General features: G+C 38.7%; 1 protein-coding gene across 1 annotated transcript in view; it reads left to right on the top strand.

The window, feature by feature from the left end:
- The window catches only part of Xpo1 (exportin 1), a 41669-nt gene extending 27733 nt beyond the window's left edge, over nt 1-13936 (top strand). Inside the window, exons 10-25 of the mRNA XM_057771920.1 lie at nt 329-457; nt 1106-1264; nt 2496-2693; nt 3515-3653; nt 3818-3999; nt 4108-4264; nt 4885-5048; nt 5521-5655; nt 6785-6968; nt 7275-7381; nt 8128-8322; nt 9257-9425; nt 10901-11035; nt 11119-11278; nt 11687-11783; nt 12918-13936. Coding sequence (XP_057627903.1) covers nt 329-457; nt 1106-1264; nt 2496-2693; nt 3515-3653; nt 3818-3999; nt 4108-4264; nt 4885-5048; nt 5521-5655; nt 6785-6968; nt 7275-7381; nt 8128-8322; nt 9257-9425; nt 10901-11035; nt 11119-11278; nt 11687-11783; nt 12918-13064 — 2457 coding nt within the window. The 3' untranslated portion in view covers nt 13065-13936. The remainder of the gene's footprint in view (nt 1-328; nt 458-1105; nt 1265-2495; nt 2694-3514; nt 3654-3817; nt 4000-4107; nt 4265-4884; nt 5049-5520; nt 5656-6784; nt 6969-7274; nt 7382-8127; nt 8323-9256; nt 9426-10900; nt 11036-11118; nt 11279-11686; nt 11784-12917) is intronic.
- The last annotated feature ends 517 nt before the right edge of the window (nt 13937-14453 follow it).

The following is a 14453-nucleotide window of genomic DNA, read 5'->3' as shown; positions in this document are numbered from 1 at the left end:
GTTTATGATTGTAAGTCTCCTTTATTAAATTTTTTTGTTTTGTGTATGGGGGGTGAATTTACTGTGTGCGTACCACGTGTGTTTATCACATGAGTGTCTGGTGCTCTTGGATGTCAGAAGGCATAGACTTCAGAGGGTTTGAATCCTCTTGGAGTAGCTACTTGTAAGCTGCCATTGGGTGTTGTTGGGAGTAGAAAGAACCTGGGTCCTCTACAAGAACACCAAAAGCTTTTAACCACAACCAACTCTCTAGCTCCCATACTCCTTTGTCATTTTTAAAATAAAATGTTTCTTGAGATTAATTTTGTTTTCTCTTTTAATAAAATAGTTCCTGAATGTCCCAATGTTTCGAAATGTGTCGCTGAAGTGCCTCACAGAGATTGCTGGTGTGAGTGTAAGCCAATATGAGGAACAGTTTGAAACTCTGTTTACACTTACAATGATGCAGCTAAAGCAGGTAATTGATAGACCACTGCCTTGAAAATGAATGGAATGATTTTAATGCACTATAAATGGTTACATTCATGATCAGTAACATTGCCAAATAAACCAAAATGGTTGAATTAAGTTAAACTATAGAACAGTTAAAACACATTAGTTATAGTGTGCTTATGTATATTATATACAATCTTAGGTAGAAGTGGTTTTTTAATTTTCTTCCTTGTAATATTAAGGTTTTATGGGTTCCGTGATAATATAGTTCTAGAAATTTGAAGGTTGGATGATGTGAAGACTTGATCACACAATGGGGTAATTGAGAACCTTCTAGGACCAACCTCTCCCTCCTCCATCTAATTTAACATTGCTTGTCCAACCTCTTTTCTAGACTAAGGTCTGTTGGTACAGGTGTGAAAGAATTGTTTGAAGACAAAATTTGATCATCTAGGCAGTTAAAGATGATGCTATATTACTGTTTGCCATTTGAGTGCACCTTTATATTTTTCCATGTCTTGGGAAAAATCTGATAGCAAAATTCAAAGAATATATGAGGCAGTTAATAGCTGTTCTTTGTATGTTGGTGTTAGCAACTGGGTGTCATTTTAGAGTTCAGAATGTTTTGTTGTTAGTTTTGTAACGTTGATTGATAATGGTTTTCAACTTCCAGATGCTTCCTTTAAATACTAATATTCGACTTGCATATTCAAATGGAAAAGATGATGAGCAGAACTTTATTCAGAATCTCAGTTTATTTCTCTGCACCTTTCTAAAGGAACATGGTCAACTTTTAGAGAAAAGACTGAATCTCAGGGAAGCACTGATGGAGGTAGGTTTGGTTCCTGACATTTTTCTCTGAAAAGGAAAAAAGGGGTTCTTAAATATGTGCTATTCTGTATGTGGATATTGAGACGTCTTGTTTGCTCTCCACCTGTGGCTTTTGTTGTGTTTTGAGGCAAAGTGCCTTTATTTTGCCCTAACTGTCCTTGAAGTCATACTAGAGAGATCCCTCTGCATCCCTGATATTGGGATTAAAGGCGTGCCCAGCCGCTATTTTGTGTTTTGGAGACAGTGTCTCATACTATTTCCTAGGTTGGTGTGAAACTCTGTAGGGGCATTCTGGTGTTGAACTTGTGGCGAATCTGCATTCTTTAACTTTCCAGGTTCTGAGGTGTTATATGCATGAGCATACTTTGTTTCCAAACCAGATTCCTTTTTTGGTTTTTGAGTCTCATTCTGTCGTTGTGTTTGACCAGGCTGGTCTTGAACACACCGTGATCAACCTGCCTCTGCCTCTCAAATCCTTGGACTATGCCTGACAAATTCTTTTACTTTTAAATTTGAAAACTATTAAGATCCCAGAACAGATAGAAAAGCCATACATTATAGTGTTGTACATTTGAACCCACACAGGACCACATGATATAAATATCATATTGGGACAGCCTGAAGAAACCTAGTTTTGAAACGTGCTTGTGCTATAATTTCAGCACCTGGGAATCTGAGGAATGAGGATTCCCAGGAGTTCAACATCAGAGTTCCACACCAGCCCCGGAAATAGTTTTATTGTTTGGATATGTGTCTGAATGGTATAACCAACACCAATTTGGTTTCTGACCATTTTTGTCTCCACATCAAATTCTGTACCAGTGTTTTAAGATCATGTTCTCTAGTTCTGGTTTGCACCAAACTTGTTTATACCAGGCCATCCTTAAACTTGTGAGGGTCTTGTATCTGCCACCAAAGGGCCCATTTATGTTGTGGGGGTTTCTGACTCACCTCAAAGTGATTACTTGAGAATGACATGTAATTCCTGGTCTTCGCCTTCCTAAGTGCGGGGACTAGAGCTATAGGTCATGCTTTCCAGTTGTAAAGGTCTGTTCAGACAGACTTGATTATAACTCAGTTATGTACACTGGAAACATTTTTTTCCCGAGCACTCTGTTCAAGGCATGAGGATCCTGATGTATTTCAAACTAATTTTAATCCTGATTTAGTGCTGGGAACCTAACTTGGAGATTTGGTGGTAACATTTTAATTTTGCTGGTTTTAATGTGTAGGCCCTTCATTACATGTTGTTGGTATCTGAAGTGGAAGAAACTGAAATTTTTAAAATCTGTCTTGAGTACTGGAATCATTTGGCAGCTGAGCTCTACAGAGAGAGTCCATTTTCTACGTCTGCTTCTCCATTGTTATCTGGAAGTCAACATTTTGATATTCCTCCCAGGAGACAACTGTATTTGACTGTGTTATCGAAGGTAATGATCAAGGGGTTGGTGAGTGCTGTTTCTTACTGTAATGTTGATGGTTAGTAGGTATTGGAAGTGGGCAGAAGAAGGAGAGGTTTTATTAGTCAGTGAGGTACATGAAATCTGTAGGCCAGAGGTTGGTTATTTATTGATAGTGTTAACAAACAAAAACCCAGATCAGGTAGGGCTCAGAAATGCAGGGTTGCAAAGTTAACATTCAAGTTATGTTTTACTTTTTAGAATTTTTCATTGTTTTGGAGACAAGATCTTGAATCCAGATCTTTCTGCTTTTCCAATGCTAAAATTAAAGGTGTGTGTCATCGTTACACCTAGCTTTTTTAAATTGAAACATTTGATAGGTCGGTCGGTCTTAACTGGTCAAGGCTGACCTTGACTTCTTGATCCTCATAAATCAGCCACCCAAGTGTTGGGATTATAAGCATGTATGACAATGCCTTATTTGAAAGTTTGTTTTTGGGCTGGTAGCCAATCCTAGCATCTGACTAGTAATCAATCACTCAGTATTCTGAGTCCTGAAACTACAGGAGTGTGCCACCATCCATGACTGGCATCTTAATTGAGTATATGCTTTTAGCTGGGTGGTGGTAACACGCTTTTAATCCTAGCACTGGGGAACCAGAGGCAGGTGTCTTGAGTTTAAGGCCAGCCCGTCTACAGAGCAAGTTCTAGGATAGCCAGGGCTACAGAGACACTCTGCCTCAAAACCGAAACAAAAAACGTATATGCTTTTAAATGTCTTCCACTGATTCTATATTTGGCATGGGTGTCAAATGTCTTAACAGTTTCTTTATTGGTTTATTGATATGTAGGTCCGTTTATTGATGGTTAGTCGCATGGCTAAACCAGAGGAAGTACTGGTTGTAGAAAATGATCAGGGAGAAGTTGTAAGAGAGTTCATGAAGGATACCGATTCCATAAATTTGTATAAGAATATGAGAGAAACATTAGGTGAGTTAATAAATGACAATGATTTATTCTGTAATTTTATGTCTTATTTGTGAAAATACTGTTTGGTCAAAGTTCCACAGTTAACTGAATCTTTAAGTAACTATACTTAATAGTATAAATCATTCAAGTTTTGGGTGTTAAACATCTTTTTGTTTTTTTTGTAGTTTATCTTACTCATCTGGATTATGTAGATACGGAAATAATAATGACTAAAAAACTTCAAAATCAAGTGAATGGTACAGAATGGTCATGGAAAAATTTGAATACTTTGTGTTGGGCAATAGGCTCCATTAGTGGTGCAATGCATGAAGAAGATGAGAAGCGGTTTCTTGTTACTGTTATTAAGGTATGCAGCTAATAGGATGAAATAGAACCATAAATAAGTATGTCTTATTTAACAGTATTTAACCATAAAAAAATCTTTAACAATAAATACATTTGTCGTATTTTACAGGACCTTTTAGGATTATGTGAGCAGAAAAGAGGCAAAGATAATAAAGCTATTATTGCATCGAATATCATGTACATAGTAGGTCAATACCCAAGGTTTTTGAGAGCACATTGGAAATTTTTGAAGACAGTAGTAAACAAGCTGTTTGAATTCATGCATGGTAAATCACATTTACTCGTATTTGGTTTTTTTTGTTGTTGTTGTTTTTTTTTTTTTTTTTAGTTTTTCGAGACAGGGTTTCTCTGTGGTTTTGGAGCCTGTCCTGGAACTAGCTCTTGTAGATCAGGCTGGTCTCGAACTCACAGAGATCCACCTGCCTCTGCCTCCCAAGTGCTGGGATTAAAGGCGTGCGCCACCACCACCCGGCTTTACTCGTATTTGTTGAAGGAGGCCTGCTTGTTTATTCCTGGCTGCTCAGTCCCGAAATAATCACACCATATTATTTAGATTATTTAGATCACTGCTTGGCCCATTAGTTTCCTATTTGCTAACTCTTACATCTTAATTTAACCCATCTCTATTAATCTGTATATCACCACGTGGCTGTGGCTTACCAGCAAAGTTTCAGCATGTCTGTCTCTGGTGGTGGCTCCCTGGCTTCTCCCTGACCCACTCTTCTTTCTCCTAGCATACAGTTTAGTTTCCCCCACCTAGCTCTACTCTGTCCTGTCAGACCAATGGGATTCACAGCATACAGAAGGGAATCCCATATCACGTATTTAATTTTTGTTTTCATGGTTTTGTTGAACAAAAAATAAATAAGTGTATTTATCTTGATAGAGACCCATGATGGAGTCCAGGACATGGCTTGTGACACATTCATTAAAATAGCTCAAAAATGTCGCAGACATTTTGTTCAAGTTCAAGTTGGGGAAGTGATGCCATTTATTGATGAGATTTTAAACAACATAAATACTATAATTTGTGATCTTCAGCCTCAGCAGGTATGTAAGCCACTGTGCTGATTATTTGCTGTGTGTAGGGTTTTTACTTACATTTATGTGTTTCTTGTGAACCTCCTCTTTTCTGGTTTTGCAGAAGCCAGAAAGTGGGTACTTGTGCTAGAACCTGAGTCTCTGGGAGGACTTGAGTCACCTCACCAGGCCTTAAAAGTGTATAAAACTAGTATGTACATGGGATGGAAAAGTGGGTCTGCTTTTTCTGAGGATTGTAACTGGGATCCCAGCACCCACATTAAATGCTACTATATCCATCCTCATGATATCCTCGGGCTCCTACACTTGAATTCATATGCCCCCATCTCATTCTCACACACAGAATCAAAACTACAGGAATAATTTTTAAAATGGGGGCATTAATCAATACTATATTAATAAATTTATAATCTGCTTATATGTGTTTTCCATTATTGATGTGTGAAACCATGAAAATAAAAATGCTTGCATTTTAAAACAGGTTCATACATTTTACGAAGCTGTGGGATATATGATTGGTGCACAGACAGACCAGACAGTTCAAGAGCATTTGATAGAAAAATACATGCTGCTTCCTAATCAAGTATGGGACAGTATAATTCAGCAGGCAACCAAAGTAAGTTTTGAGTGTTTTGTGGGGTTTTTGTTTGTTTTGAATTCTAATGGGGTTTAAAGTATAAAATCAGTCTTGGTGCTTTTGAAAAATGTATATTCATATATTGTGTGTACCTGTTGCACATATAGAAGATAGAGCCTCTGCTGTTGGTCCTTCCCTGCAGTGTTGTTTGAGACAAGGTCTCATCACTACTACTTATCTCGGAGTGTTTATCCTGTGACTTTAATGATATTATGTCTCCCTATGGGAGTTCTGGGAGAACGCATTTTTGCTAAGCCCAGCTTTACTATTACTCTTAGGGATCTGAGCTTAGGCCTTCAGGTATTGTGTGACAAAGCCCTTGGCCAACACTACCCATCTACAAGTAGTTTATTATGGAGAATTGTTTATGAGCTGTGGTCGATCAATGCTCTAAGATTACTATTTTCCTTACTCCATGAATGCATTAATGTGACTTTGGACAATTGAAACATTACAGAAGACAGGCATGGAATTATATATAATTCTAGCAGAGGCAGGACTAGAAGTTCAAGATCACCTTTGGCAACACAACTAGTTTGAGGTCAGCTGAGACCCAGAAGCCCCTGTCAAAGAACAAAAAAAAATGAGAGCCATTATAAGATCTTTTCTTTGTGGAGGCATTTGCCTGTTTGAGACAGTTTACGTGTAGAGCCCTAGCTGTCCTGGAACTTAAAGATATACCTCTCAAGTGCTGGAATTAAAACCTGTGCCACCGTGGCTGGCTTTAGGGTATCTTTGTTCTGTTTTGATCTTTTGGTGAGACTCTTAGACACTTTTTTTTTTTTTTTTTGGTTTTTTTTTGGTTTTTTCGAGACAGAGTTTCTCTGTGGCTTTGGAGCCTGTCCTGGAACTAGCTCTGCAGACCAGGCTGGTCTCGAACTCACAGAGATCCGCCTGCCTCTGCCTCCCGAGTGCTGGGATTAAAGGCGTGCGCCATAGACACTTTTTTTTAATGTGGGTTTTAAGTAATTTGAGTTTTAGATCTCATTGGGTTCTTGGAACTTCATGTATGCAATACACACTCTGCTACTTAGCTGAAGCTGAGTTCCAGTATTTGTCTTGAGATGTTTTGAATAAGTGAGATTGTATTTTATTGTGATAATTCCAGAATGTGGATATCCTGAAAGACCCTGAAACAGTCAAGCAACTGGGTAGCATATTAAAAACAAACGTGAGAGCCTGCAAAGCTGTTGGACATCCATTTGTAATTCAGCTTGGGAGAATTTATTTAGACATGCTCAATGTATATAAGTGCCTCAGTGAAAATATTTCTGCAGCTATTCAAGCTAATGGTAAGTGATTCTGGCTTCTGGGGAAGTGATAGTATCTGGGGCATCAAAGTCCACGACCGTTTCTCAACAACTCTTTGCCCTTTGCCCTATTAGTATTATTCTTGCCTACAAGTATAGTTTATTGACAGTGGCTGCTTTGAAAATACGCAAAGCCATGTTGTTTAGTCTTGCATATTTTGCTGTTCCCATTAGTGTTAGACTCTTCATAAATGGTAGTGGAATGATAACATCTGAAGTAGACCTATCACTGATGTAGTCTGTCGAGTTAGTTTATATTTGATTTTGATTTTTTTTTTTTTTTTTTAGGTGAAATGGTTACAAAGCAACCACTGATTAGAAGTATGCGGACAGTAAAAAGGGAAACTTTAAAGTTAATATCTGGTTGGGTGAGCCGTTCCAACGATCCTCAGATGGTAAGTTTTTCTCCTTTTAGTCACATTAGCCAGGTGGTGGTTGCTCATGCCTTTAATTCCAACACTCGGGAGGCAGAGGCAGCCCTGGTATACAGAGAGTTCTTGAACAGCTGGGCTTCACAGAAAAGCCCTGCCTCAAAACCAAACAAACAACTTGGTCACAAAAGGTCAATGGAATTGATGTGATATGGGTCACATTGAAATCCAGGCATATGGTTCCTAAGTGGGTAGGACTATCGTGACTTTGGCCTTATAAGTTAAAGTTTTGAGCCATCTCAACAACCCTCATCTTTGATCTTGAGATTTGATGGTCAAAGTAAGAAAATGCCTTTACTTCCAACATGAAATTACATGAATAACACATACATATTCAGTAAGTCAGAGTCCTAAATTGGCTAGAACCAAAATACTACAAGACCAAATTTCTTAATGTGTCCTGTATAGTGGACTTTAAGATTCTGACTCACTGAATATGTATGAAGCTGGTGTGTTGGCATACACCTGTTTGTTTTTGCAGCTCCGGTAACCTGTGGCAGGATGAGTGCCAACCTGGCTATATGACAAGAATCAAGAATATATTCAAATTATTTCATGTCTGAACTGTTTGTGTATGTTCGGTTATATTACTATTTATTTTAACTTTACTGGTTGCTAAAATTTTCAGCACGGTATCTCAGCAGATAATCTGAATCATAGAGACGGGAGAGACATAGCTTAAAAGTAAGGACTTTTTTCCCTTCCAACAGGTAGCTGAGAACTTTGTTCCCCCTTTGTTGGATGCAGTTCTCATTGATTACCAGAGAAATGTCCCAGCTGCTAGAGAACCAGAAGTGCTTAGTACTATGGCCATTATTGTCAACAAATTAGGCGGACATATAACAGCTGAAATACCTCAAATATTCGATGCAGTTTTTGAATGCACATTGAATATGATAAATAAGGTAAGTGGTTTGTGTTTTATTACATAATGAAAACAACTTTTAAGGCCCTAGAATTAAGTTGTATTATAGTATAAGGAATAATTGTCATCTTAATAACAATCTTGACATCAAGCAATAAATTAAGACTGGTCATGGAAAAACATGAGGCAGAAATGGGTGGATTTGGATCTTTGTAAATTCAAGGCCAGCTTGGTCTACATAGCTGGAGCTACACAGTGAGACCTTGGCTTTAAAAAGTGAATGGGGTGGGCATTAAAGCTGGACTGAGGCTCAATATGGGGTAGAATTCCACAAACACAGACCAGGGTCTTTAAGGGGTGCCTATTGGAAGGGACAACAGCATTTTGTTGAAAAGTACACTCTGGCCTCGGACTTGGGGCCATACACCTTCCCCAGGCTTCTGAGTCCTGAGATGATAGGCATTCACCACCCAACCTGGTTATGTTTCCTAGTTTAATTATTTGCAGAGCATGATATTAAACCTTTAAAATATGAATCCTAAAATGTGGGGCTGCCAGCCTGCAGATAAATTATATTGGAGACTTACTATTAATTAGGGAAGCCTGGCCTTAGCCTAGGCCTTTTCCCAACTAGCTCTTATAAGTTATAAGTTATTAATCTATATTAATCCATGTCTTTCCTGTGTGGTATGTTCAGCTTTTTCTGTGTCGTGTCTTCGCAGAGAACTCTCTCTGGAAGTTCCACCAGTTCTCTCCTGCCTAGCTAGCTATTGGCCATTCACCTCTTTATTAAGCCAGTCAGAAGGCCCCTTTGGCAGAGATACAGTTTTCAAAATGATTGTCCCACAACATGTGGGTTTTCCTTTGGGGGCAATATATCTTACAGGACACATGGGTAACTCTGAATGTGTGTGCAAATACAGGCTTGCTATTTCCCTCCCCTGATAATGTAATTTTGTTCTCATTTCTTTTAGGATTTTGAAGAATATCCAGAACACAGAACAAACTTTTTCTTATTACTTCAGGCTGTAAATTCACATTGCTTTCCAGCATTCCTTGCTATCCCACCCGCACAGTTTAAGCTTGTTTTGGATTCTATTATTTGGGCCTTTAAACATACCATGAGGAATGTTGCAGATACAGGTAAATACATAGAAAAAAGTAGTTTAACTCATTTGCCTCATGAACAAGAAATATATACAAAGTTCCACTCAATACCTCTTTAATTTCTGAGGTTTCACTTACCAGAGGTTAATGAAGTTTCTAAAATATTGAATAAATTTAAGGAATGAAAGTTTATTACTTTTAAATCTACCCATTCTAGCGTCATTATGAAAATCTGGGCCATGTTTCGTCATCCTTCATAGAGCTCATGCATTTTGTGTATGTTCTGTGGCCATTAATTAGATTTTAGTGGCTATTTCATAAAAACCAGCTTCTGATCATGATTGTTGGTTTTTCTTGTTCTCTTTTTGTTTTTTTTTTCTAGCAGAGTTTCTCTGTGTAACAGTTGTGGCTGTCCTGAGTGTCAGGATTAAAGGCATGTGCCACTATTTCCTGCATTAACTTTTCTTATGTGCCTTTTTATGGTGGTTTTGTTTTGTTTTTGCTTAATTCTCCACCCTCCCTCATTTCTGTGCCTGTGAATGCAGGTGTGTGTGTGTGATGGCTTGCATGTGCAAGTCCTCACCTTCTACCTTGAGTAAGACAGAATCTGAAGCCTGGAGAATGGCCCAGAGCTTAAGTGTCCTTTATTGCTGACCAGTGTACTCTCCAAGCTAGAGGACCAGCTGGTTTCTTGGCATTCTCCTGTCGCAACTGTGGCAAGCCTTCTGTTCTACAGTCTGGATACTTATGAGTAGTTACATAGGTGCAAGATTTTTTTTTTAAGGCTCTTTCCGTGTCTTAGAGTAAGTTGTGTTTGTAAAGCTAAAGTGGCCTAAAATGGCGGTTTGGTGAACATCACTTAAAAGAGGCAGTTCCATAGCTGTTTTATCTTCTTTAGGTTAATTATTGAGGAAGAGACCTGGTCAGTCATCTTAGACTTAGACCATGAAACCCAACGTGGACAAATTAGTTCAGTAAAACAGCTTCAGTATTACCAGGGCATAAATATTTTTTTTTCTTTTTTTTCCTCAAGATAATTTATTGCCAGGCGGTGGTGGCACACGCCTTTAATCCCAGCACTCAGGAGGCAGAGGAAGGCGGATCTCTGTGAGTTAAAGGCCAGCCTGGTCTACAGAGCTAGTTCCAGGACAGGCTCCAAAGCCACAGAGAAACCCTGTCTCGAAAAAACAAAAAAAAGGGGGGGGGGGGAATTGCCACGAGTCAACATTAGCATTAGCTATTTTGTGAGGGACCACATATTTAGAATATATGTCAGTATATATCTGTTATCCATAATAAAGGGAAATGGGCTTTAGTCAGGTAAGTTATAATATTGGTCTCTGGGGCTCAGAAATCAAGAGTCATGAGGACAGAGATTAATTAGATCTCACCACCAAGACCCCCTCACATAAGTCAGTCTCTCTCTTTTTCTATTTGTTTTAAAGTTAAAGAATATCTGTAGTCATTTTAAAGCAATCTCTTAGTCTGTAACAATATTCTATTAACTTTAGGCCTACAGATACTTTTTACACTTTTACAAAATGTTGCACAAGAAGAAGCTGCAGCGCAGAGTTTTTATCAAACTTATTTTTGTGATATTCTTCAGCATATCTTTTCTGTTGTGACGGACACCTCACATACTGCAGGTAAGAATGAGACCCACGAAGCTACGAAGTGTCCCGGTGTTTAAGCTTCATCTTTGAATTAATAAGTTTCTTCTATTCAACAGGCTTAACAATGCATGCGTCAATTCTTGCATATATGTTTAATTTGGTTGAAGAAGGAAAAATAAGTACACCACTAAATCCTGGAAATCCAGTTAACAACCAAGTGTTTATTCAGGAATATGTGGCTAATCTCCTTAAGTCTGCATTCCCTCATCTACAAGAGTAAATACTTTTATTACTATATGGGGGAGGGGTTTGGGCATGTAAGTGCAGGTTCGTGTTAAGACCAGAGAAATCCATCTTCCTGGAGCTGGAGTTACAGGCAGTTGGGAAGGGTGCTTGGGTTTGTTTTTAATCTTAGTTTTGTGTGTGCATGCATATGGGTGTGTGTGCACTTTGTACATGTATAGGGTCAGAAGAATACATGGGAGTTAGTTCTTTACTATATGGTTTCCAGTAATGGGTCCTAGACTGCCAGGTGCTGCAAGCACTTATTAAACCTCTTCCCTCAAGTTCTGTATTATTAAATCTTCCCAAGTTTTGAATTTGGCAGATGTGCTGGTGATAGTCTTAAAAACCTTGCTTTAAATGTTCAGTTTTTAAAAGTCGGTATTTTGTTTTGATTTGTAGTGCTCAAGTGAAGCTCTTTGTAACAGGACTTTTCAGCTTAAATCAGGATATCCCTGCATTCAAGGAACATCTAAGGGATTTCTTAGTCCAGATAAAGGTATGTTTTTATTAAGTTAAGGTTTTTGGTTTTTCGAAACAAGGTTTCTCTGTACCTTTGGTTCCTATCCTAGAACTCGCTCTTGTAGACCAGGCTGGCCTCCAACTCACAGAAATCCGCCTGCCTCTGCTTCCTGAGTGCTGGGATTAAAGGCGTGCGCCACCACCGACCTGCTAAGTTAAGGTTTTTATTTTGGCTTTTTGTTTTTGTTTTGTTTTTTGGTTTTTCGAGACAGGGTTTCTGTGTAGCTTTGGTGCCTGTCCCGGGACTAGCTCTTGTAGACCAGGCTGGCCTCCAACTCAAAGAGATCCGCCTGCCTCTGCCTCCTGAGTGCTGGGATTAAAGGCGTGCGCCACCACCGCCCGGCATATTTTGGCTTTTTGTGACAGAGTTCCTATGTAGGTGAGCATCCACTTGTCTTGTTCATGCATCTGGACTTGATTTTAATTGGTATACATTGGTGTTTAGCCTGCATGTCCGTCTGTAAGGGTGTCAGAACCCCGGAACTTGTTAAAGACAGTTGTGAGCTACCATGTGGGTGCTAGGTATTGAACCTGGGTGCTCTAGAAGAGCAGCCAGTGCTCTTAATGCTGAACCATCTCTTCTGATTAAATATTTAGATTATTTTTTTAATATTTATTTATTATGTATACAATATTCTGTCTGTGTGTATGCCTGTAGGCCAAGAAAGGGCACCAGACCTCATTACAGATGGTTGTGAGCCACCATGTGGTTGCTGGGAATTGAACTCAGGACCTCTGGAAGAGCAGGCAATGTTCTTAACCTCTGAGCCATCTCTCCAGCCCCTAGATTATATTTTGTGTACATCCAGGCAAGCTACATTCCACCACTACCTCCATCACCACCCAAGCCTGGAACTGAAACAGTTCCTGGCTGTTCTGGAACTCAGTGTGTAGACCAGGCTGGTCTCTAACTCACAGGATTCATAATCCTCTGCCTCTTTAGTGCTGGGATTAAAGGTGTGCAGCACCACTACATGGCAATAATTTATATTTCTATTGCAAACGGCAAAATGGTACATAACATGTCTGTACACAGCTCCTCCCCACTCCAACCCCCACCCCCGGCCTGGCAGCAACTTGAAGTTTTATTATGTTTGACCTGTATTCACAGGAGTTTGCAGGTGAAGATACCTCTGATCTATTTTTGGAAGAAAGAGAAACAGCACTTCGACAGGCTCAAGAGGAGAAGCATAAACTTCAAATGTCCGTACCTGGGATTCTTAATCCACATGAGATTCCAGAAGAAATGTGTGATTAAAATCTGAAGTCATGCTCGGGTTTTTTTCTCTCTGCAAGATATGTACACAGAAGAAAACAGCATATGGATTATTTGTCGACCAAAATGATGCCAATTTGTAAATTAAAATGTCACCTAGTGGCCCTTTTTCTTATGTGTTTTTTGTATAAGAAATTTTCTGTGAAATACCCTTCCATTGTTTAAGCTTCTGTTTGGTCATCTTTAGTTTGCATGAAGTTTGAAAATTAAGGCATTTTTTAAAAACTTTTACTTCATGCCTATTTTGTGGCAAGGCTGGGGGGAGGAAGTAAATTAGATTTGAACATATACTTGTAAATTCTAATGCAAGATTAATTATAAAATTCTTTTCTTGTAAACAATACCAATTTTAATTAGGGAGCATTTTCTTTCTAGCCTGTATTTCGGTCTAGAAGAAAAGTAATGAGTAAAACCAATTGCGTTAAGAGGGTTGTAGAGCTGCATTGTCTGGAGTTGGCACCTCGAGCTGAATTGTCTGTCTCTAGACTTACATGTATTAGAGTCTGTGTGTCGAGTTTGCAGCAAGATCATGTGCATATCATCCCATTGTAAAGCAACTTAAAAATATGGGAACAGTTAGTTATTTTTACACAGTTCTTTTTGTTTTTGTGTGTGTGTGCTGTCGCTTGTCGACAACAGCTTTTTGTTTTCCTCAATGAGGAGTGTTGCTCATTTGTGAGCCTTCATTAACTCAAAGTGAAATGGTTAAAAATATTTATCCTGTTAGAATAGGCTGCATCTTTTTAACAACTCATTAAAAAAAAAAACAAAACAAGAAAGAAAAACCTCTGGCTTTTGAGATGACTTATACTAATTTACATTGTTTACCAAGCTGTAGTGCTTTAAGAACACTACTTAAAACGCAAAATAAACTTGGTTTACATTTATTTTTCCCTTCACTGGCTTAAAATTATTCCTACATTACTGAAGGTAATTTAATTTAAAAACTGTAATATTTTTATCTGAAATTTTGTTCTTGTCTTACAAATAAGATTGATAGCTTGGTGTGGTGGTGGTGCATGTCTTTAATCCCAGCACTCAGGCAGAGAGGCAGGTAGATTTCTGAGCTGTAGGATAGCCTGGTATACAAAGCAACATCTAGGACAAGCAGGGCTACATAATAGACTCTGTCACAAAAACAAAGCAACAAGCAAGATGCCCAAAGCTACTGGTACCAACCCACAAGTTGTGTCACTTGATTTCTATGGTGTGTTTGCATGCACAAACACTCAAATGTTTTAGAAGACAGAACCTCCATGCCTGTACTGAAGGTGAACTACTGGTGCTGTAGCCTGATCTTGTACTCACCACAATAGCATTGAGGGAAGGAAATTGGTGGTAAGCATTACTAAATTCAACGCTTAGGATTTA

This window comes from Chionomys nivalis, chromosome 6 (assembly GCF_950005125.1).
Source record: "Chionomys nivalis chromosome 6, mChiNiv1.1, whole genome shotgun sequence".
NCBI classification, from domain to species: domain Eukaryota; kingdom Metazoa; phylum Chordata; class Mammalia; order Rodentia; family Cricetidae; genus Chionomys; species Chionomys nivalis.
This window is presented reverse-complemented; position numbering and strand designations above follow the sequence as displayed.